Source organism: Phasianus colchicus, chromosome 2 (assembly GCF_987193195.1).
Source record: "Phasianus colchicus chromosome 2, bPhaCol1.hap1.1, whole genome shotgun sequence".
Classification (NCBI taxonomy): domain Eukaryota; kingdom Metazoa; phylum Chordata; class Aves; order Galliformes; family Phasianidae; genus Phasianus; species Phasianus colchicus.
The window spans coordinates 3,164,676-3,188,314 of record NC_143437.1 but is presented as its reverse complement, the minus strand read 5'-3'; the positions used below and the strand labels follow the sequence as shown (position 1 = coordinate 3,188,314).

Genomic DNA, 23,639 nt, shown 5'->3' with positions numbered 1-23,639 from the left:
TATTGTAATATTTTATTTTTCAATATTTCTGATCATGGCCATGTGCTTTATGCTGTCCTCTGCCAAAGGCGCTGGGAAAGCTTTCAGCTGGGGAAGAGCTGCTGGCTCCTGATTTATGGCCTTAATGATGTTAAAAACACTCCAGCTCTCCTGTCACTCTCTTGGACTTTATGGCTGCCTCACATAGCAACACCTGTTTGCTCAAGGTGGGACAGCAGTGAGCTGATACGCCTGCAGGTAGGGCCTGGCTGCCTGCCTGCTCTCGAAGGGAAAGGTTTCCTTTAATTATGACATAGGTCAGACATTGCAGGCAAAAGCTGCCATTGGTAGAAAGCTGTAGGAAAAAATCTGCAGCCGAAATGAGCCTGTCCTCATGCCCTTGGAGCTTTGGAGGAGTCTGCAGTTGTATATGATCAGCTCCATTTCCTCTTCCTCCCTCCCCCCCCCATCCTGGAAGTCAGGTGGCTGGCAGCTCTCTGCACAGCTCTCTGTGCTGGGGACAGCTGGCTGCACAGGGATTAGCAGGGGAAGGTTTAGCAGGAACACGGGGCTCACCGTGCCAGCACCAGCACATTGTTGTTCCCACAGCAGCATCCTGCCTCCAGCAGCAGCAGCGAGTACAGGTGCTTCCTCAAATCCCTTCGTGCCTTCCAAGTGCTTATTTGGGGGCACAAGCCTGCAGCACCTTGTTCCATTGTACAGCAGTGTTCCAGCTGTAGACGGTCACTTTCTTCTCTGGGCAGCTGAATGGGCTTCGGGTAGTACTGAAAAGGTTGGAGGCCAGCTTTCAAAAAGACCTCTATTTGAGGCCTACTGTAGCACCAAAAGTCTCATCTAAACACAGTTATATTGTTATAGAGGGATTCGCTGAAAAATGCTGGCAGAAGCCCTTCTGCATCAACATAATAAGGAATTCTGGGTTGGGAGTTAGGTTTTTGTTTTAAGTAAACCAGTGTAGTTAAAGGCTGTAAATGTTTTAAGTGTATTTATGGCCTTGGGAGCGATGCACTAAGCACTTTCAGCAGACTGTGGGTTTGTTATTTTTTTGGAAACCCCAGCTTCAGCTGGGAAGTGCTGCCTTCATCCCTTCTCCCTGAATTAACACCGCTCACAGCCAGACCTCTCGCTGCTTGTTCCCACTCTCACTCCTTGTTCCCTGTCCATTGGTGCCCCCCGCTCGCCTTTCCAGTTCGCACCTCTTTGGAGCCAGGGCTGCAATCAGCCCGTGGGTGCTTCGCCCACAGAAATTGTCCTCAGAAATTACTATCTGACTAAAAACTTGTGAAACTGCAGCATCAAAACAAAGGCAACATTTTGAAACATTTAAGGAGGAGATGGAGTGGGAGGAGAAGAGAACATTGATTCAGTTGGGAAGGAATTTGGAAATGCGAGAAATGAAAAAAAAGAGAAAACGTTCGCGTGAATGTTTTAGCAGTTCTAAAAGCAAATGGGCAAACGATGCACATTTAGAATATAAATGCAGAACTGACCTTTTCATTTCACTTGTGTGTAAGTGAGGGAAGGAGCTCATGGCCCCAAGGGAAAGCTGACCCATCCTAAAGCCAACTCCAGGAGCTGCACTCCACCAGGCAGAGCGGGCACCTGCGCTCATGTGCACAGGACGTGTCAGCATCTTCCACGTCGGCAGTGACATGAAATTGAGCGAAAGGAACTGGCTGCTTACAGAACCCCTTCACAAAGGTTTCGTTTGTACCCAGCATGCTGGAGAGCACGTTTTTCTGAGTCCTCTCCTCGCCTGCTGCTAAATACTGAATGAGTGCTTCTGTGCGCGTGTTGCTTTTTCAAGCGAACGGTATTGAAAATAAATGAAGAGAAGTGCCCTCCTTTTCAAGCGATAGTAATCTGAGACTTTTCCGTTACATGAGGCTCTCCACAGAAGCGTGTAATTCCACCAGCTTTGTTTAGGAAGATACCACCAACTCGTGTGGTGCAGCGGGGCGCGGGCAGCCATCCCACACGCGGCCCTTGGGTTGGGTGCTGCCGCCGCGCCGGGCGCTTCCAGCGGAAGGAGCCTCCCCGGCGTCCCACCGCCAGCCCTGCTCTTTCCCAGCTCCACCGCCCCTTCGCCCTTGGTACAGCCTACGTTTCCTCCACTGTGCCGTATGGTAATCGAGTGACATCAGCCTCCGCCCGGGCGGCTGCTGATTATATTACAAACCAGCCGTAAGGTCTGAGGTGTGCGCGACTCCTGGGAGCGCTGCTGGGACGGCTGCGCGTGGCTCCTGGCTGAAACGCAAGCTCACTTTTCTTTAGGTTAGTTTCACCAGAGCTGGGCATTTGAAACAAGATTGAAGCACTGTAGTGGAGCAGAGAAAAAAAAGAAAAAAAGCAAAAAACAACCACCACCAAAAAAACTCTTCCTGGTGCTTTAAGTTTGAATCTGTTACAGAAAACGTGCCGCCAACCCACACCGCTGGATTTTGAACCGGAGCTGCTATTTGCTCGGGGCTCAGTGAGAGCATTTTCTCAGGGACCGAAGCCAAACTCCAGAGGAAGCTGGGATTTACCTGGATGTGGGGTAGAGAAACCCGTGGTTTCTTTATGCTGCAGTTCATCGTATCCCTGTGTTACCTGTAAATGGAATTACAGAAATCAACCAGTATGCCTGGGCCGTTGTCCCCAGGATACGCAGCTCAGGTGCCCTATAACTATAATCAGTTAGAAGGAAGATTCAAGCAGTTACAAGGTAAGCCCATGCTGTTTTGTGTGTTTGTTGCTGTTTTTTTTTTCTTCTCCTTTTGTAAGTGTTGCTATGATATGATCCCAGTAATATGTTAGCCTGGGCTTGTTCTCCTTGCAGGGAGGCAAGAACGATACAGGGTCCAAAAACAGTGCTACAGCACAAAGCTGTGTGTGCTTTTAAGAGCCCCTGTGTGACTTTTATCCCTCTGAAGGTGTCCTCAGTCTCACACAGCGGTGCAGTGCAGTCCAACTGTGAGCACTCAGCATTACAGATGAGAAGTAGCCCAGACCAAGTCAGTCGGAACAATAAGAGGGAGAGTGAGGAAGTGGTCTTTCTGTTTGTTTTAGCCTTAAATGAGATATAATCGTAACTGTGGATATTAGTCATGAAATCTTGGGTTTGTTTGGGTGCAGGGTGCAGTGCAGCAGCTCTAACTGCCTGTGTCCCTCCTGTAAAGACGAAAAGGTAGCTTGACTTTTTCAAACCAAGGGCAGTTGCATCATTTCCAAACAAAATGCCTTGCTCATGTTGATAGTAGATTACTCTGAAAGCTTTTGCATACTTTAATGTTCCCAGCTTCCTTCATTTTTTGCCACTTTACTTTTAGACAGAGGCAGCGTTCTGCAGTATCTTCCCATTAAATTCTCTATTTGTGTGAGAATAGAAATCAGCTATTTTCTTTGGGGAATGGGATGTGCTGGATAGAGTGTAGGCCTCTAAGTTGGGCTGGAAACCCAGATTGCTCGTGCTGCAGTGGAGCAGGATTGTGCCCAGTGTCTCTTTGCCTTGGGCACGGGAATATCAACACCACTGTTTCTGTGCAAGGCAATTCTCAGGAATGAATGAGCTCTGGCAGTGCAGTTCAGAATCAATCAGAATTCTTAACCAAAACCAAACCTCCTCCTCCTATGTAGCCATGTGACTGTAAATAATCCCGGAGCAGCCCAAGTACAGTGAAGTTCATCCCTTCTGAGCATGTTTCTTATTTCACGCTGATCTGTACCACAAGTGTGGTCCTGTGGTTCCTGTTGGAGAAGGAGGAAGAGCCTTGGTTAGCGTGAAGAATGTTCCCAGTTTTTGGCTTAAGGAGGGAGGCAAGAAAATCTTTCATTCATAGTACTTTGTTTATCTTGTAAACTGGCTCAGAGTAATGGCTGCGTTCTGGATGCAATAAGATAAGATGACAGCATTTTAAGAGCTGATAACTGAGACATTCCTCAGGCAAGGCATGGAAAGTCCAGGCTCCAAACTTACACATGAGGGAATACATACATTAGAGGCTTTATCTTGGACATCTGTCAGATCTTAGGCTGCGGTACTTGCTTAACAATGAGCGAGGAAGCTTGCGGCACGGGGGGGGGGGGGGGGGGGAAACTAGTGGCTCCCACCTCTTTCTGTGCTGGTGAAGGTAGCAGCCGGAGGAAGGCAGATTTTATCATTTTCAGGGTCACTGCTTCAGGAATCCATTATCTGCATGTTTACATGACGTTGAAAGAAGAAAGCAAACCGCAGTGTTGAAAGCACAGAAAGTGAGTTTACCCTGCAGTGGAATGCAGTGTTGACTTTGGGGGGGGAAGATTGCAATACTCCTCTTAAATTTACTGCAGTTTCCTGTAACGAAGAAGATAACACACTCTGTTCTGAAAGCAGAAGGAGGGACTTTGCATTAGACCATCCCTAGCTGTTTATTCATGTTGCAGAGGGTAGACAGGCTTGAAAACGAGTGCTGACGATGATCTCTTACAGGGTGGAGCTTAAGTACAGGAAATGTTTTAAATTATGCACTAGATACTCCATGAAATGCTAAATAACCGTACGAAATATTTCGTGCTGGGAAGGGAGTGGCCCGACTGCTGACAAAGGTGTCTTTCCTTGGATTAAGAGCTCTTTGTTTGAGGAATAGCTGAAAGCCATTATTTGGGAGCTGTAGTACCTTCGAGTGACTTTTGTGTACTTGCTGGAAGCTCCAGTGAGACTGCAAGGCACTGGTGGCACTGCAGACTGCTCGGTGCCAGACACAGACCCAGCAAGGGTGAGCTATAGTGTTCCTGAACTGCGTTTTATCATCGACTGGAAGGCTTACAAGCAAATAAGATCAAATCACTCTCTGATTCCTAAGGTAGAGGGTTGGGTGGGTTTGGCACGGAGTTTTGCTTAGAAGGAAAAAGAAGCCAGGCGACAACCAGTTCTGCCCCCAAACGCTAAACAAATCCTGGTAAACAAGTTAGCTTGGCAGGACAAAGGAAATTCAGATGCAAATTCAAATGACCACTTACATTCCACCTCTGTTAAGTGCGTTGAAGTGGTGATTTTTATGGGAACTTAAGAAACTTGTCTGTGGTGACAGAGCCTTCTGAGCTGATTTTCCACCCTGCACCTGGAGCCGATTTGCAGAGATACCTGCTCCCTTATGCTCTGGGGCGGGCAGAGAGGAAAGATGCAGCAGAAAATACCAATACAAATGGATCTGAGGATCGAGGCTGCTTTGTGTTAAAAAAAAAAACCCTGAAGTCTTGTGTGGAGACGATGCAAATAGCAGAGGTGCCTATTAAAGTGGCTGTGGCTGGAGGAGGAAAACTAGATCATCTCCAGGACTTCTCAGCATACTTGGTCCTTACGAGAATGTCAGTGCAGGTGTGAAAAGAAAAATGCGTTAACAAGTCCTGTTGTCTTCAGTAAGCTTTGTCAGTTCTGATTACGGTTAGTTCAGCCTGTCCTGGAATGATAGGTGAGAGATGGTATCAGCGGTTGCTATCGTTTAAACCTAGGCGTGGAGTTTTGGTTCTCACGGCCAGTTGTTCAGTAAAAAAAGATCTGAAGTAGGGCTGCCGTAGCTCCGCAAGTAAAGACAGGACCCCAAAGCTTGTTTGTGGAAAACGTGTTGCCATGTAGCTTATGCAGGGCATGGCAGTGGAGCAATTCATCCTGTTCAGCTGAGCGATTACATGACAGACATAACAGATAAGTTATAACTGCAAACCAAGGCATCACCTGTGGTGCATTAATACTGCAGGATCCTGTGGCTTGGCAGGGATGTAGAGTTGGCAGGAAGAGGTTAATGCAAGTCAGGAATTTGGAAGTAGATCCCTGCAGCTGCATCACCTTCCCCAGCAAGGGCAGGGAGTGCTGGTGCTTGGGGAGACGAGCAGCTCTCATCGCCATGCACGGCCTCCTTCCTGCCTGGCTAACGGGCAGCGTGGTGTTCATGAACACTGCTGGCACTCAGCAATGCCTTTATCAGTTCCCGCTGTGTAACTGGGAAGTTGGGTCTCAGCTCTAGGACTGCGCCAGAGGTGCAAGATTTCCTGTGGTAATTACAGATTGAAATCCTGGGGGAGGGGAGTGAGCTACATTTGTGGTCCTGATAAACCTCCAGAGGAAGGCCGGCTTCCAGTGGAGCTCTGTGCTGTGCCGTGCAATATGTTCCGATGTGTTAGGTTATTTTAATGCTGCATTTCAGATAGGAGATGCCATTTCTTGAACTGCAAGAGTCTTGTCCACGTTTCCCTGCTTATGCCCAGGGAGCAACTGCTGAGATCTGACCAGTGAGCTGCAGGACCAGGCCTCGGGTGGGGCGATGAAATCTGCTCTGCTCAGGATCCTCTGGAGTTTCGTCGGTGCCCTTTGAAAAGACAGTTTCAACAGTTGCGTTCTTTGCTGCAAGATTTACGTGTTAGAGGATTTCACAGTCGCTTGCTAGCAGTGACCTGCATAGCTACAGGCAGCAATTGCTGAAGGATGTCCTACTTTGTCTACCAAATTGGTCACTGGCATTTCTTGTCATGGTAATTTTCCCTAAAGGGGAAAAGGAGGAAAGGCTTAATTTCATTTCAGATGAAATGTGTCTGGTTTACATGCTTTTTTCTCCCCTCTCAGACCTATTTGAATTGCAAATATGTTCTTGTTCCTGTGGCAAATTTTGCTTGATTTTTCTGCTGTCTGCAACCCTTCCAAAATCTTCATGTCACATCCTAGTTCAGATTTGTGTTTTCAGAGAACACAGGCACGAGCTAAATTGTTGGAAGGGCTGTCAGAAATGCAAAGACTTACATGACCTCAAATGCATTTCTCTGTTAGCTGGGCCCTTATTCTTTTTGTCATAAAGTATTCTGCAAACTATTTGAATGCTGGACTCAGTTTGGGAGCATTTTAGCTATCTATGACCTAGAAGGTGGCTGAATAGTGGTCAAAGTCTTCTTTGTCTAGAAATGTTTCAAGCAGACACTTGTTTGGAAAAGGATATAAAAAGTGTTCTTACCAACCAATGGAGTGTATAATTTCGGGATGTAACTTAGAGGAAATGACCGGGTGAGTGTTGTAATTAACATCTCCAGGTTCTCCATTGAGAGGCAAATCACTTGTTAGGAATTGTATTTTGTTCTTGTCACTTTCATGCCCTTCCATCGGATAGGGACTGCTGAAATCAGCACGGTCAGAAGTGAAAGCTATGTTTTAGTGGCCATGTTTGTTGCTGGTTAATTTTGTAATGTAGGCCATCTTAATTTGCTCCCACCCTTCTGTAACTTTTGCTTAGGTGACAGAAAGCAAACTCACACAGAAGGATCTGGAATAGGGTCTGTGAAGGCTAAACTGAAAAACACCCAGGAAATAAAAACGTTTAAACACTTCACTCTCATTGTTTTCCAGTCATGATATTAAAGCCAAAATAAATGTGAGATTCTTAGGAAAACTTTACAGAAAGTTCGTGCCAAAAGTTTTCTTTTAGAATGAAGGTGGAGAAATACAGTCTAAGATGTTAGTGCTGTGTGCTTTCCATTTTACAGGGCGTACATGGCAGCATGGCAATTCCATAACTGCTAGATAAAGTGCTGCTGTGGCTCAGGGTTAGTTAAATGGGGGCTATGGTGTTACTGTTAGAGACATAGCTAGATTTGATAATATCCTAGGTTTTGAAGAGGATGGTTGTGTCCTCATCCTAAAAATTCTGAATTCTTTATCACGTCCTCCAAATTTTGAGCAGTTTGTCCTTTGGGTTGTAGGTTTTGATACCTGTGAAGTTGCAGAGAGCAAATTTAAGCAGCGCACGGTAGAGTATTTCTGTTAATGTGGTCAGTAATGATAGAGTTGAAAAAGTAAATGTTTAAATTGGATTTGGCTCCTGACTGAAATAACTGTGAAAACTCACAGCTCGGAGCTGTTGCCTCAGGTTTGTGTGGTAGTCTCTTCGGTTTCTGATTGTTTACAATGTTAGTTTTTATCTATTTGGATGAGGAACTTTGTTTTCATCTAAACTCCAGCTCTGGAAAATAGTGGAAATTTTTGTATTATTTTTTTCTAAGACAATTGCTGTGCGCCTTTGTGGCTCTGATATTATGAAATAAACAAAGCTTGTAAGCAGATATTGTCACACGTGACAGTCAGGTGATCTGTGAATACCCCGGGGGCCATTGGTTGCCTTCTGGAATGGCGAGGTGATCTGTGGGGTGTAACGCCCGTAGCTCTGCAAATCTGGAAATACAGCGACTTGTTCTCACGTGGGAACCGGCTTTTGTATTGCTGCACTGACTGCCTCCAGTATGCTAAATGCCACAGAGAATCCCGAAGTACCTTAGGCATGTTGTGATCACACAGGAGTGTCCAAGTCCAAATATTTCTTTTGTCCAGGAGCCCCTTTCAAATTGATTACGGTTTTTGCCAGTGACTTCTGTGGAAAGAGAAGCAGTAAAGACGAATACGGATGGAGGTGAAAGTGATCATAAAGAACCAGACCAATAGGCTTTCATTCCTCAGCTCCTTCTCAAATCTGTGTTGTGATTTCCTCCTTTTTCTTCTTTTCTTTTCATCTTTGTTTTCTGTTGGGTGCATGCTTTGACTGTGAAAATGGATGAAATGCTGGCTAAGCCAAGGAGAAATGCCGAAGAAAATCAAATTGCAGCTTTGCAGCGTGGCTGACAAAATCCAAGTTTCCTATTTCCTGTAGTAAGCTGCTCTGCTGTGATATCATAGTGCAGGACATGGGGTTTGGGCAGGTATATGTACTCCTCAGGCTCAGATTCTGATTTTTCTGGGAGAAGTTGCTGTAATGTTATGAGGATGTTGATCTGAGCCAATTCATTGAAAGAGTATTTGATTGCCAACAACTCTGAAGGTCTTTCTGTTCCTGTTTCAGTAGAATGAAGAAGTATTAAGTATTAATAGTGGAGTACGGTAATGTTGGTTTTTCATTATGTGAAAATGAATTTTCTTTATTAGATAGGCAGGTTTGGGAAAACTGCTAGGCCAAATACTGGAAACAAGTCTGTCTTAACTTTAAAAGCTATGGTGAAAGAGAGAATAAAAGAAACACAGGTTTAGAACCTACTTTTCTCTTCCCACAGGAAAACAAATATGGGATTTCATTTGGAAGTTAATGCTGGAGGTGGGTGGGTGGCAGTCTGCTTCCCATCCAGATAAAGGGACATAAAAACTCCAGAGATAGAAAGTTAGCTACTAGGTGTTAGCAAGCAGCTCCCCTCCCAGCGTGAAATGCATTGGCTATTGCTGAGCAGAGGGTCACAGAATCCTGGAATGGCTTGGGTTGGAAGGGAACTTGAAGATCATCTTGTTGCAGCCTCCTGCCGTGGGGAGGGTCACTGATGGGCAGGCTGTAGAAGGGGTGGCCTGGCATCCAGGGTGCCTGCAACGGAGCAGGAGGGCTTTTCTCCTGATGAGGTTTTCAACATGGCATCCCGTTCCCATACTGAATGGAGCTGGATTAGCACCCAAAGGAGATCTGGCCTTCTTGTCCTTTGCAATATCCCAAGTGCAGTTACGGAGGGCATGCAAGGACAGTCTGACATTGCTTGTCGCTCTTAAAAACGCACAGAGCAGAATCCTTGAATTTCTTTCAGAGGAGAAAACACAAGCGGGACGGTGACCACTCATGCTTGTGACTTTGATGTGGAGCCTAAGGTCACGGTGGCCGGGAGAGCCCACATTAACACAAAGCCCTTGTGCACTTGCTGCTGGAACGCGGGTATCCCGGGCTGAGAGCCTCCTTTGTTGAAGGAGAACGACTGTAGCCAAACTAATATTAACCGCTCTCCCCGACCGGACTGAATGCCCCACTGTTCCACTTAGAAAGAAGCTGAAAGAAAAAGGCCCTTCAGTTTTCGGGGAGAGCAGTGCAGCTGAACAGACATGCATGGACAAATTGTGGCATAGTCTAGAGGCCATGTTCATGGCTTCTCAAAGGTCTTGTGAAAGGTCTGACATTAGCAAGCCGCCTTTTCATGAGATAGCTGGGAATGAAGATATAATGCCATGTTCAGTCAAGCTGGGTTTGTTCATAAACATTAGGAACTGGAAGTCTCGGAAGCATGGACCGAGTTTTGTGTACATGGTGAGTTGCTCGTGAGAGGGTCAGTCCCCTATTTGATATGTGCATTGGTAGAATAGTCAGTCCTGCACAGCAAAACTGTATCAAGGTCAGGGAGGAAGGTCACAAATATGATTTCTCATTTGGAAGTTTTGTGTATTTCCTGTGTGAGCAAACAGAAGTAGTATGGTCCCAGATGTCAGTGCACAGAAATCACATTTGTTGTTGCTTGCAGAAAGTGCCACTGCCTCGGTGATTGTCACAATAACAAACATACCAGAGGGTTGCTTTGGGTTTGGGTGGCTGGCTATTTTGTTAGGGATTTTCTCATGTCTGTTTTGGTTCTGTCAGAACGGAGTTTTTAGGTAGTATCCCTAGAGAATTAGATGCAAAAGAGCTGAGCAGTGTGGTGCCAAGGTACAGCAATTAGCTGCATTACCTCCGCACTCTGTTCACAAACAAGGGGTGCCCTCATGTCTGTGAGGATTCAGCAAAACAGTGAAACAGTGCCCTGTTGCAAAGAGATTAAGAGTCTGAACAAAAGAAATGCTGGCTGCCCAGATTTTGCTCAGTAAAAGCCCTCTGCTTTAAGAAAGATATCTAAATGTATCTCGAGGGCTTGGCAGGCGTTCCAGAAATCTGCAGAGCCCGCTTCTCTGCTGATCTGAGCCCCACTGAGGGTAACAAAGCTGCTCCCTCGTTCTCAGATAACTCCTCTGTGGGTTCAGCTTCTCCAAGCTGACATCGTCTGTTGGGTTCAGACTTCCTCTTCCTCTCACCAAAAAACACCAAGAGTTCAGTTCTCGCTGTTTGTTGTGCCCGAGCAGTGTTTCCACGTTTTTGAATATGATTTGTTTCCAGGAAAAACAGGAGAGTGATAATAGGGCTGTCTCATCTGCAGTCAGATAACTCTAGTTTGCTTTGGGTAATTATTAATTCTGCATCTCGTTTAATATCTTTCCATGGTTATCTCCAGGGAAACTGACTTACTCTGGTAGTGAACTGCCCTTTTTTTCAGGGTGTGTTCCTCCTTTCAGCTTTTCCACTTCGCCTGGCAATATAATGAAAGTGACTGCTCTGAAATTGCGGATGTGAATGTACTTTGATTGCATGAGTAATGGTCGTTATGGAGTGACAATTCTGTACTGCTCTGAATACACAGGGGAGGTGTCTAGAAACGTTGGTTTGGTCTTGAACTCCTGACCTCTGCTCTGTTCTTGTGCGCTGGGGAGCTAACCCTACCTTTCAGTGCTCAGCATTACAAGCAGATTAAAGAAAGAGAAGGCCAGGCCCAGTGCTGGGGCTGGAGATGTGGAGGAGACCACGAGTGCTCAGCATATCTTCAGTTACATTGATGAGGGATGACTGATTGAGGCTCCAGTCTTGAACCCAAAGTCTGAGAGAAAGGGTATCAGTAAATATTCTAGCCACAATGGTGGGGATCACATTTGCTTCCTTAGAGGTGAGTTGCAACCCCTTCCTTTTTTGCATTCCCCACCAATTTCCTCATGGTCTTACCTGGTGACAAGTGGTATTTTGCTCCCAGCACAAGAAAGCCATTGCAGAAAATTGGCAATACCTCTAGGCTATTCCCCAGCAGTGTCCCAGGTGACATCCTGGCCAGTGTCCCTTCCACATGTGCACTTGGTGACCCAGCAGCTTCTGACAGATGCTTGTGCAAGACATGGTTGTGGCTCTGTTGCTGCAGTCCTCATGCAAGTGATTCACAGCCAGAAACGTGGAGGCTGTGGCACATCCATTGCTACTCATGTATTATTGAATCCTCTTCTTTCTCCATGCCTCCTTTCCCTCCAAATAAAGTAAATAAAATAAATAAAGATGCCTGATAGGATATATTATGAAGTCCCCACAGGCATGTGATGGGTGCCTTCCAGAGGGGGTGGAGCACAGAACTGTGCTGTGTTCTGGGCTGGCTGTGGTAGGGCAAGGACCAGCACCTGCTTCTTGAAGCAGCACGAAGCAGCAGCCAAGAAGGGATTTTTCCTCTCTTTGTTTTGCCTGAGCAACTGAAATGTCACCGTTTGACCTCTGCAGCAGCTGGTCAGTGGCTGGGTACAGGCTGTCCTCCACCTCTTCTCCACTCTCCATGAGTGTGGCCCATTGCAGTTGTTTCCTAGGAGAGTTTTCAGCTGTACACATGTGAGCTACCTAACTCTGGAGCACCTTCTGGGTTTGGTGCCATGCAGGTCAGCTCTCCAGTTTAGCACCTGTTGCCATGTTTAAATACAATTCTGTGGCACCAGCTGCAGATCACTTTAGATTCAGATGTGTTCATAGAGCTTTTTCTTGTGCGTTTGAGTGAAGTTGAAATGTGCTTGTACATTTGGAGATCTAGAAAACACTGTGCTGGTTTAGGAATGCACAAATAAGGTGCATGCAATCTGCATAAGATGCTGTTGATGCATTTTCTTGTTTTGTAGTCCTTGTAATCCTTGTGTCCTGCTGGATTTCAATGAGTTTCCAGTGTTTATATTAGTTACATTATTTCACAACTGCCTGTGTATACCTGCCTATGAAGCTGCATAGGATTATTTTTGGGTAAAATTCACAACAATGTATTTTTGGGGAGGATGAGGCCTGAGTGCAGAGCCAACTGCAGTGCTTTGAAGGCCTTGGTCATCTGGGGTGTTTGGGTGCTTCTTCCATTGATGGCGCTGAGCCGATAATGTTTGGCAGTTAAAGTGTGCTAAAAAATTAAAGGAAGTGAAGGGAAATTATTGGGAGTTCTCACAGATAGCTCTACACAGAAACTGCACCTTTGTACCCATGCAGAGCATTTCAGTTTGCCTAGTCAGTGCATTGCACAATCCAGAACGACTCACGAGTCCACTGTAAGACTGGAAAAACAAGTGATGTTTCTGAATGAAGACGCATATTTATGATGTTCAAAGTGTAATTTTCCTCAACGAATTCCTTCAAATTTGCGTCACCTTTTAGATCTCAGAGATCATCTAGAGTTTCAAACAGAGGGAGTTTTTTGCATTTTCCTGCTATTGCTTTGAAAGTTATTCTATGGGCAGATTATAATGTACTTTATGTATCTTTTCTTCCCCGTGCTCTCACACGACTCCAAAGACTAACATGATTTTGCTTAAACATGCCCCATTGTTTCACCAAAGCAAATCAGTAAAGGACCTTTGGATCAGAATCAAACAAGCTGGCAGGAAAATTTTGAGGTGAGGAATTAAAATTTATGTGCAGCTTTGTACCTCAGAAGTCACAAGAGAGCAAGTATGGCACGAAAAGACAGATTCTTATTTTCTTAATTAATGTGTGGATTTGCTAAAGAAGAGCTTTAATATAGAGAGAGACTGACCAGAGTGTGTGTTTGTGTTAAAGCTGAGGTTCCACTTTCTGGAGCTTTACAGGTGAAGGCACAAGTTCTGCTGTTCTCAAACAACAACCCCAGGACTCAGCAGGAGCTCTGCATGATGGGTTTGCAGATTAGAGCAAGAGGAGATTAGGGGTTTTTCCTCTAATGCTTCTTACTAGCAGTTTGTTTTAAATCTCATTAAATTTCATTCATTTTAAAAACTCCCTTCTTAGAAATAACTGCATGTTATAAATACCATTGGTTCCTTCAGTTACACAGTAATCGTCATTGTAATTTACTGTGTTTTTATGGGTGTCAGGCCTCCTGCTTTCCTTGTGGGGGTGCCTCTGGGATTTTAGCTTGGCTCTCCATGGAGCATGCTGAGCCACGGCCTGGCTTAGCTGTGGCACTGCTGCTTTCCTTCAGAGCCCATCAGTGCAGCGCAGTGCGGCTGCCTCTGCGCTACAGCCTGCAATTACCAATAATAAATTGTTCTGTGACCATGGCAACTGGATGAACTAAGCACATTGTTCAGCAGGGCTATAAAATCAGCCTGTTAAACTGGAACTGTTATTAATCCCTGATCAACACGGTGGTTGTTTAAATACGTGTTCTTCCATTTAAAATATTTCTGCGATAATGAAAATTATAATTTAACAGCAACTAATTATAATGATAACATCTCTTAGCACTCAGATTTAATATTTTGAGAGGACTAAATGCATTCATCATAGATTTATATATTTTCTATTCATGGTTTTCTGTCATTAAAGTGAAATTAGATTTAAACATGAAACCAACAAAGGTTTGGCTTTTCTTTCATCTATTCTGACTGCAATGAGGTTTTAAAGGAGCACGGTGAAAACATAGCACAGCTTTGACATTTCACTCTATGTAATGTCTGAGCCTGTGCCTCAGATGAAGGAAAAGACCCTGCAGCTCTCTGGAATCCCTCAGGGGGACTGCATGGGAATGCTAGCTGGCTGTTCGTTTTCTGGCTTGTGTTTGTTTAAGCTTGCTAAAATTCACAGAATCGTAGAATTCCTTGGCTTGGAAAGGACATGAGGAGTTTTATTAGGTCCAACAAACCTCTTGAAAGCAGTGGCAATTTGAGTGTTGCTTAGGGCCTTGCCCAGCAGGGGTGTGAATATCCCAAGGCTGGTGAGGCCTGGTCACGGTGGGCCCCGTGCTTCTATCTAAACACCATTCTGGCCGAAGCCTCAGGGCTCGCCTTGCCTGCACACACTCAGCCTTGCACCAGCAGCAGGTCAGCTGCCGTGCCTCGTGCACCCTGCGAGCTGCTGTCCCTGCTGCACCTGGCTTTGCTCGGTAAGGGATGGGTGTCAGGATCCAGTTCCTCGTCTTCACATTGAGAGCCCTGCCCTTACTGACTCACCTCTGCTTAACAGTTATAATTTCGTATTTCCAAATACCTAGATAAGGAGGATCCCAGCCTGCCCACATAGTTGTTTTGCAGAAACAGCAGGTTACTCTTACTCTTGTGTGAGAATTGTTGCATCAACCGCAGCGAGGGTTAATCTTAAAAGAAAACAAAACACAACACTCCTTCATCCTACCTTCATTCTTCCTCCTCTAAACAAGTAGAATGCACTGGAAAAACACTTTCATTTTGCTGGGCTTGCTAGGCACAGGAGGAAATGAGACGGACTTTACGTAGTTGAGTGTCCATTGTCTTCTCTGTGTGTGCCAAGCCTTGCCCTCACCCTTGCTCCCAGTGCTATTCAGCCAGTGAACTGGGCATGAATTAAAAATAACAGCAGTGCCCCCTTCCAGAAAAACCCTGGCACTTCCCTGCATTATGCTCATAATGTTTTCTAAAGGAAACTGCAAAGACCCCACAAGACTGTATGTGCTTGAAATAGTTCCGTGACCTCAGGCTGGTCATTGTTCTGTGGGAATTCCAGTGGTTTGGGGCAGCCAACGCTTTTTCCATACTCCTGAAGAAGAGAACTGTCTGCTATGCAAAGGGAGAAAATGGCAGCAAAACACATCAACTAAGGCATTTGTGTCCTTTTATTTTCAGTACAAATAACACTGAGGTATTTTTCATGCTGTTTTCTAAAGGATCTCCATTTCAGCTACATATTCGGCACTCCTTAGGCCACAGAGTTAATGTCTTTATTCCACTTTATTTTTGTTATTTTGCTGTAAAAACATTATTAATGTACTTATCCGAATACAGCGGGAAGATGAGGTACTGGTTTGTCTAATGCTAAAGGGGCAGTTCACTGATTTATGCCAACGTAGGGAGAGCTGAGCATGTATTCTCTCCAAATCTGCTTAAATATGTGAATTTGGTTGTCAGAATTAAAAATAATTTTAAGAAAGTCAGCTGAGTTTAATCTGCTAAACCCAGATGACTTCTGCGTTTCGCTTACTGGGCTCTGGGAGCCTTCACTGCACCTTTTTGCAGATGGACACAATCGTTCTTCTACGTGAATCAGAAGCTGGCTTTCGGAAGGGTTATTTTTGTATTGCTGACACCAAACTGCCATAAACCCTGTGTAAAAATAAAGACAATGGGGGGAGCTGCCCTCCCAGCCCCGTAACGCCTGGCTGGCTCCAGGACATTGTTCTGTGCATCGCTTCATTGTTCCAGGGAGGGTTAGTGACATCAAAGAGAAAACAGCAGAATTTTTTTTTCCACGTGCTGCATTATGTAGCTTTCCCTTTTTTCTTTTTCAGAGCATTTTCAGCAGTGAAAGTAGTCACATGCTGGCTGTAATGTTTAATAGAGAAGGGTAGATATTTAATAGGATTTAGAAGCTGGCTGGTGCTTCCTAGTGAAAGAGTTGTGTTGTGCACAGCCCGGCCCTGTGACCAATGATCTCCATGTGGAAGGGCTGGGAATGCAGCAAGGATTTTGCTCCCAATAAAAATCACCAGCTAAACACAGTACAAACAGAATCACCTCTTTGCTTTGTCATCTTTCACATTCGCATTCAAGTTCTTGTCTAAGTCATGTTCGAGCATGTAGAATCTGGCATAGTCTCACCATTTTTAACTGGGGAGTCACATCGAAGACTACTTTGTACCAGAAATAACCATAGCAAACACAGGCTGCTTTCAGCAGCAGCAGCATCATTCCTCTGTGTTAAACAATCTGAAGAAAACTAAAGGAGATGCTGTTGTAATGCTCACCCGGCTGTTTCTGAGCACCAGCCCCACGTGTAGCACAGCCATGCTGCCTGCACAGGGTGCAGGCTTATTTCCTGCAAGTCTCGCTCTGCACTGTTGCTTGCCTCTGCATGCTTGTGTTGTTAACAACCTCTGTTTCCTACATTCATCTCCATTCTTTCCATTTTCATCCTATCCTGCCTTCGGTCCTAACCCACGATCTGCAGCTGGAAGGGAGCATCATCCACTGTTCAATTCTGTTGCCTTACTGCTGAAGGGGAAATGGCCATTGGAACTGAAATGTTGTGAGAAGCTCATTTCATTCCCATTCCTCTAAGAAATTAGTAGCCCTTCTCCTGGCTAGGCGATCCTTTTTCCTTCCATCATTTTCTTTCTTGCAGATCTATCCCCATATATTTTATTGCAGACTCTGTATGTCTAACAGATACCTGACTGAGTTGTTATGTGTTGTTCTCTGTAGGCTTCTGGCCACATCCACTGGCGCAGCATTTAGGTGACAGCGTGGAAAGGCCATCATTCTGGGAGTGTTTCTCCAGGCAGATGTTTCTCTCCTTAGCTGCACCAGTACAGGCACACAGAGGTGTTTTTTCCCCCTCATTGTCATATTTAGCACTGCAGCAGCTCGGCAACCTGTGGAGCCCTGCAGCCAGGCCCTGCCGTCCCACTGAACTGTGGGGTGCCTACAAAGGGCAGCCTGAGAGTCCCCAGCCTTCCTCTGTCTCGCACAGATACGTGGGAGCTGCCGGCATTGTTCTGTTCCCACAGCACTGCCGGTGGGTGAAAACCTCCAGGCTGGGATTTGCGAGACAGGAATACTGGTGGCTGCTGAACTCCATATCCTCACATCTTTGAGAAAACACACAGCAATATCCTGCACCCTGAAAGCCTACAGTAATGGCAACATTGTCCTGTGAAAGAAAGCTCTGTTTTTCTCTCTGCACAGTTAGCCGAGGTTACAATCTGAGGAATTCAGGGAAGCTGTGGATATTGAATATCAGCAGAAGTGGAGTGCCTGGAGCAACTCTCATCTGATCTCTGAGTCAGGATGTGTTTATCAACCCTTCATGTAGGGTGCACGCTGGCTGCGTTTGTTGCTGTAGTGAAAAAATAATAAGCCAGAAAAATCACTTCCAGCATGGAAAGAAAAAAGATTTAAACCTGTAGGAGGTCGAGCATTTGCAGTTAAGAATTAAAGTTGATCCTTACTTTGCCTTGCTGGAGGTGTGACAGGGACCCACACACACCGGTCCTGCACAGATCATGTGGGGCTCAGTGGGGAGGATTTGTGGTGCCTCCAAACCCTGGGCTTGGCCAGGGCAGCAAGCACCCAGGACTGTCCCAGGCACTCACCGTTGCTTTCAGCTTCCCTTTTATGCACTTATTTCTCTATTTATTCAGCTCATTTCAGAGCACTCCACTGCTTATTAGATGGCGTGCAGAGGTGTTTTCAGTGCAGGTGCTGGCAGGAGCTTTTGCACTCTGAAAGCTGTTTTACCTGTGCTGGGCTGGCAGCGGTGAGCACCAAACATACTTGCCATTCAGTTCTAAACGGATTCAAGGTCAGAGTGTTGAAAATGTGGTTTGACCGGTATGGAAGGGAGCAGAGTGTCTGGAGGCTGTTTATAGCAAACAAGCGGCCGCACAGGTAACCCTTGCCACGAGAGCGATTAGCAGTGGTGTCAAGAAAGGGCTGTGGCTGATAGCATGCAGGAGCAGCCTGTCCTTCTCTCAACCAGCTGTTGGAGCTATGCATTTGGCGAGGTATTTATTACAAGTTCTCCATTATTCTGGCCCAAACTCTTTTGTTCGCTCAGCATGTGGAACAGAGAGGACACGGAACCCATGGCCTGCTCTCACTGCAGTGACTCGGGTGGGTCAGTCAGAGCTGTCTATGTTTGGGTCAAGTGTATTAGTCACTGTATTAGTAGAGGGAGAAATGGTGGAAAAGGGGTTTGGATGGCTGCTTGACATCCTGGCCTGGCCTGGCTTATGTGGATTTTGGGGAACAAACTCCAGCTTATTTACTGAAGTTCTAATCAAAGTCGGTCCTTGATTTATCTCAGTCACAGAGCTGGAGCTTGCAAGCTGCCATGTGCTAGCGGTATTGTCAGGAGGGTTTCCGCATAAAGGAAATTTCCTTCCTAGTGTTGCTTCAAGATAAGTTGGATTCTCTATTATCAATACTGCTGCTAGAGCCCCTTCCGTTTTCCTGCTGTGCATGTTTTGCATGTCGTATGTTTCTCTTTACCCTTGGGAAACAAATGTTTTCACAAGCTGTAGGCCGCTTGGAGCCCCACCCGTATCCTCTAGTTTTAATTAATCTTCAAAACCTAAACATGTGGTTTGGAAGGAATGAAGGACATCTGTCAAAACGGTCACAGGAGGTGCACAAATAGTGCTTCAGAGCCCATCTCTGGTATCACCACTGATGGGTGCACCTGGCTCCTGGGGAACGTACAGGTTTTCGTATAGCACTGTGTTGAAATAGCTGTAGTTGTGTTCTGTGTCAGAGCTGCACCAGTTTTACCTCTGCACGTGCTATGACCTGAAGTTGCACAGCAGGACAATACAGTTGATGGGTCTGAAAGGGCTGGTGAAAGCATTGCAAAAACTTGCAGTCGTTGTGAAACACTGTGTAGAAGAAACACCATGGTTCAAACACGACCAGCCCCAGTCAGCCTGTTTTTGAAACACGCTGCCTGTTCCCGCATCGTGGAAGCATCAGTGGGGGGGGCCTGGGCCCAGCACCTGACCCAGCAGCCAACTGAGCTGCTCAGGCACACGAGGAGAGGCAGCAGCAGGCTCAGTGTGTGGAGACAGTGCTGGAATGGCTGAAGCTATTGTCTCTGAGGGGACTTGGAGGTTATTGTTGTCTGCAGCACGAGCGGGGAGCAGGCTGCTCTGCAGAGGGTGGGTGGGGATGAGGTGTGAGGAGACCAGAGCAAGGGTGGGGAGCGGAGCGGCCAGAAAAACCAACCGAACCCTTGAACTTCTGCTGTAAACAGGAACTGGAGGCCCACAGAAAGCGACACAGAGGAAACGGGAAGGTAAAAGGGGAGAGGCAGCAGCTGTATGTGAACTAGACTAAAGGAAACACGCAGAATGGTACTGAGCTACTGAGGCATTGAGGCCCCCCAGCTGGACAGGGAGTGTGCCCACTCTCTCCCTCACCAAGAAGTCGGCGTGCCTAAGGATGCTCAGGCAGCACGCATGGAAAGGAGTCACTCTCCTGAACTTTTCTCAGGCTTTTACCCCTGAGTCCCCACTGCCTGGAGATTGCATGGCCATGTCCCCTCATAGGGCCGCGAAGTCATGCTGGGGTGGGGAGATTTTGTGGGGAGCCATGGGGCCCCTGGGCCACACTGGCGCCATTCATGGAGGGACTGTCCTCCCCCACTGCAAGCACTGCCCTCGCTCGGCTTCTCTGGTGCCTTCCTTTGACTCTGTCTCAACAACAGAAGATCCTGTGTTGCTGCCAATTAATGGAACGGCACCAGGGTTTTCACAACCTGACACGGCACGGCACTCTGTTTCCTACGTTGTGTCTTTCTGTTTGAAATTAGGCTTTGATCCTTCATCTTCTTATTAAAAACACATGGATGTTCTTCTTTTCTCACCCATTGCTTTTCTTGTGATCTGAACTGGGGGGGGATTGTTGGTAGCCAATGCTTTTGACCAAGGATTTTTTTTAATGGATAGCTTCATAGTGATATTTGATAGCTTTCCTGTTTATCTAATATTTTCTGTGTCCAACTTTATCTTTAGGACACTGTCTACCCATTTTTCTCTTCAAGATGAACACAACCACAGGGAACTCTGAATGTGTTATGATTGTGCAGTGATTAAATAAACTTGCTGAGCAGTTCTGGGGCTTGCTTAATCCACTGGAGCTGGTAAAGGGACATGGTAATTTCTATTGGGATTTTCTTTTAAAAGCACCAACCATTACAAGGTTTTTAGTTCAGTGACTCATTCATTTCAAGAATACTGCAACTAAAAGCATTGGCAGACAAACAGTTGTGTGGATACAACATTCCCAGGAATGTGCTATAAACAGTTCAGAAAGAATATATTTAGGGTTAGTAGATACTGTATTTAAATCACCACCTGGATAGATGAACATTTCCACTAGTCAGAAGTGCTGGCTTTTTTTTTCCTTTGGTCCAAGATTGAGCTAGCTGTGCTGTTACACCGCTGGTGTGAATTGTGGTGTGGTTAGAAGATGCTGCAGCTTTTATTTTAGTTTCCTAATGTATAGCTGGGTAAAAGCTGTTACATGTGGGACAGTTTCAGTGCATTAGCTTTGGGTCACTTCCTACCACATGGCCAAGTAGCAAGAGTAAACTCAGAAATGCAAGGGAGGAACTGAAATCTTGGGGTGGGGTTTGTATAAACCACAGGTGAAGCACTGATCTGCTCTCAGATTCCTCCTCCTTTCCACTGTTCTACTATATTACTTCTTTCCTTACAGTTCTTTTTCCTTGGGCTCATTTCCCAGCTTTCTGTCCTCTTCAGCCTCAGCTTCTTGGTCATCAGACTTTTGTTGCTTCCCTGCAGACCCATGAGTGGGGTGCTGTAGCTGGTAAGGCACAAGCTGGGGTCAAGCCCTGCGCTTTGACCACAACAGCCCCATGCAGTGCTGCAGCCTTGGGGCAGTGACTGGCAAGCTGCGGGGCTGTTAGCTTTGTGCCCAGGTGGCCAAGGAGGCCGACGGCACCCCGGCGTGTGTCAGCAGCAGGAGGTGACCGTCCCTCCGCACTGGCACTGGGGAGGCCGCACCTCGGTGCTGCGCTCAGTGCTGGGCCCTCACTGCAGGAAAGGCACCGAGGGCTGCAGCGTGTGCAGAGAAGGGCAGCGGAGCTGTGAGGGGTCTGGAGCACAAGTGTGATGGGCAGCGGCTGAGGGAAGCGGGGCTGTTCGGTCTGGAGAAGAGGAGGCTCAGGGGAGACCTCGTGGCTCTCTGCAACGACCCGAAAGGAGGCTGTGTGAGGTGGGGTCGGCCTCTGCTCCCAGACCATAGGACGAGAGGGGATGGCTGTAAGCTGTGCCAGGGGAGGTCCAGGTTGGATATTAGGAACAACTCCTTCTCCAGGAGTGATTCTGCACTGACACAGCTGCCCAGGGAGTGCTGGGGTCACCTGGAGGTGTCCCAAAGCCGTGGGGATGTGGCACTGCGGGACGTGGGCAGTGGACATGGTAGGGGCAGGTTGGTGGTTGGACATGATCTTTTCCCACCTTTATGATTCTATGATCATGGCCCCCCACTCTGTGGAAGCACATTGCAACGAGTGGGCATGTGCTGTTTTATGAAAGAGGGCATCCACTGGAACTCTGTGCAGTCAGACATAGACTTTGCATTCCTCTGCACTGTCGTTGGCATTTTCTGTGTTTGGAGCAGCACACTCAAAGTTGTCAGGTTGGACATGTTACATTTGCGTTTAAGATTTATCAGTCTGTATGTCCTGTTTCTGAATGCATCAACACCATTAGAGACCTGTAGGAGGTTTAGATGCTCAGCTGCTTGGAAATGCCAACTGCTTTCATTTGTAGGTCTAATTATGGACTTAGGATTCCAAGTTTGAGCACCTGTGTTTTGATAAATTTGGTCTGTAGTAGTTCCCAGCTCAATGAAATGACTTTCTGCTAACAAGGAAAGGCTTCATCCAAAGCCCTTGGCAAAAGAATTTAACCACAAAGATGTCTAAAATTTTCTGTCTGAGAATTCTCAGCTTGGCAGATAGCTGTTCAGGAGTTTCTGAATTAATGTGTACTGTAGTGAACCTGTGCATTAAGACAGCTCTGATACGCAGTGTTTTCATGTATGAGCAGTTGTGAAAGACTCTGGGAAGAGAATGTGGAAAGAGGCCATTTTTTCATGGTTAAATAAATGCAAGTCTACCTCAAACATGCAGTTATGGAAAAGTTCATCGTGATGTTGTGTAAATACAGTTACAAATGCTGAATCTGCAACCAAATACTGTAATGGGGGAAAGGGGAAGTAAATGAGAAGTTTGTTCTCTGTTCTTTTATACCTGTGCTAATCCAAAGAGACCTCTGCTGTTTCAAGGGATCTGTTGTGGATTCGATTGTGTATTTGAGAGCAGAAGTTGCCCTGTTCTTCCAGTGTTGGACGATAACTCTTGAGCTAACTAGTGGGCAATTTGATCACTCCAAAGTGGCTTTTACATCGCAGCTCTACGGCTGACCTCTTCACACCTTGAGAAAGCTGCTTACACGAGCAGCATGCAAGTCTGCAATCTATACTCCAGATTTATTCCATAGATAGTAACTCAGTAAAATCCCCAGTGACAATAGGGAATGCCATAAAACAGGGAAAAAGATTTCTGATGAGAAGTCACATTTTTCTGCAATGACTTGGCAAAGAAAAGAAGCTGGCTTCTTTCACTTAATAGACAGGACGTGTCTGAGCATCACATTCTCATTTAGGTACATGAACTGTGATTTATTTTGAGTAACACTGTGTTGTTTTCTTAACAGATGAACGTGAGGCAGTTCAGAAGAAGACTTTCACCAAGTGGGTTAATTCCCACTTGGCACGTGTGTCATGCAGAATTACAGATTTGTACACTGACCTTCGCGATGGAAGGATGCTCATCAAACTCCTGGAAGTTCTTTCAGGAGAGAGACTTGTAAGTGTTTGCTTATTAATATTCATTTTGGTTTTATTGTTCATTTGTTTTGGTGAATGCTTGACCCAACTGAATATTGAACGTTCAACACTGCAAGTGTCTTATGTATTAAATGAGGTAAGAAAGGTTTATTGTTTCAGGAACAGCTGGATCCAGACACCATTAAAATATCTTCCTACTGGTTTAGGTAAAAACTAAAGGAAATCTTATTTGAATGCTTCTTGCAGGTGAGAGACTGAGCACTTGTGCAGCATGCTGCCTGCTCCTGGGTCTGACGTAGGCAGACCAAAAAGCAGTCCTCATGAAATGCCAGCCCTTCTCCTCTCCCTAGAGCGTGCTGCAGGGGATTGAAGGACAGCAGATTGGAGAGGGCCAGCTACACTCTGGGGAGCATTACAGTGCTTTCACTCCACCATCATCCATCACATCCCACTATTCAGTAATGCTCCTGGGTGTACTTGAGTTTATTGCAAT

The 23,639-nt window shown here is 46.1% G+C and overlaps 1 protein-coding gene across 3 annotated transcripts in view; it reads left to right on the top strand.

Moving 5' to 3' along the window:
• The window catches only part of SPTBN1 (spectrin beta, non-erythrocytic 1), a 126,356-nt gene that overhangs the window by 45,916 nt on the left and 56,801 nt on the right, over positions 1–23,639 (top strand). Inside the window, exons 1-2 of one of the 3 annotated variants that reach the window (XM_090134548.1) lie at positions 2,168–2,707; positions 23,014–23,165. In XM_090134548.1, the coding sequence (XP_089990674.1) occupies positions 2,599–2,707; positions 23,014–23,165 (261 nt within the window). In that variant the 5' untranslated portion in view covers positions 2,168–2,598. Of the gene's footprint in view, positions 1–2,167; positions 2,708–18,342; positions 18,386–23,013; positions 23,166–23,639 lie in introns of those variants that run through there. The other 2 variants (XM_090134546.1, XM_090134547.1) reach the window with 2 other exon arrangements.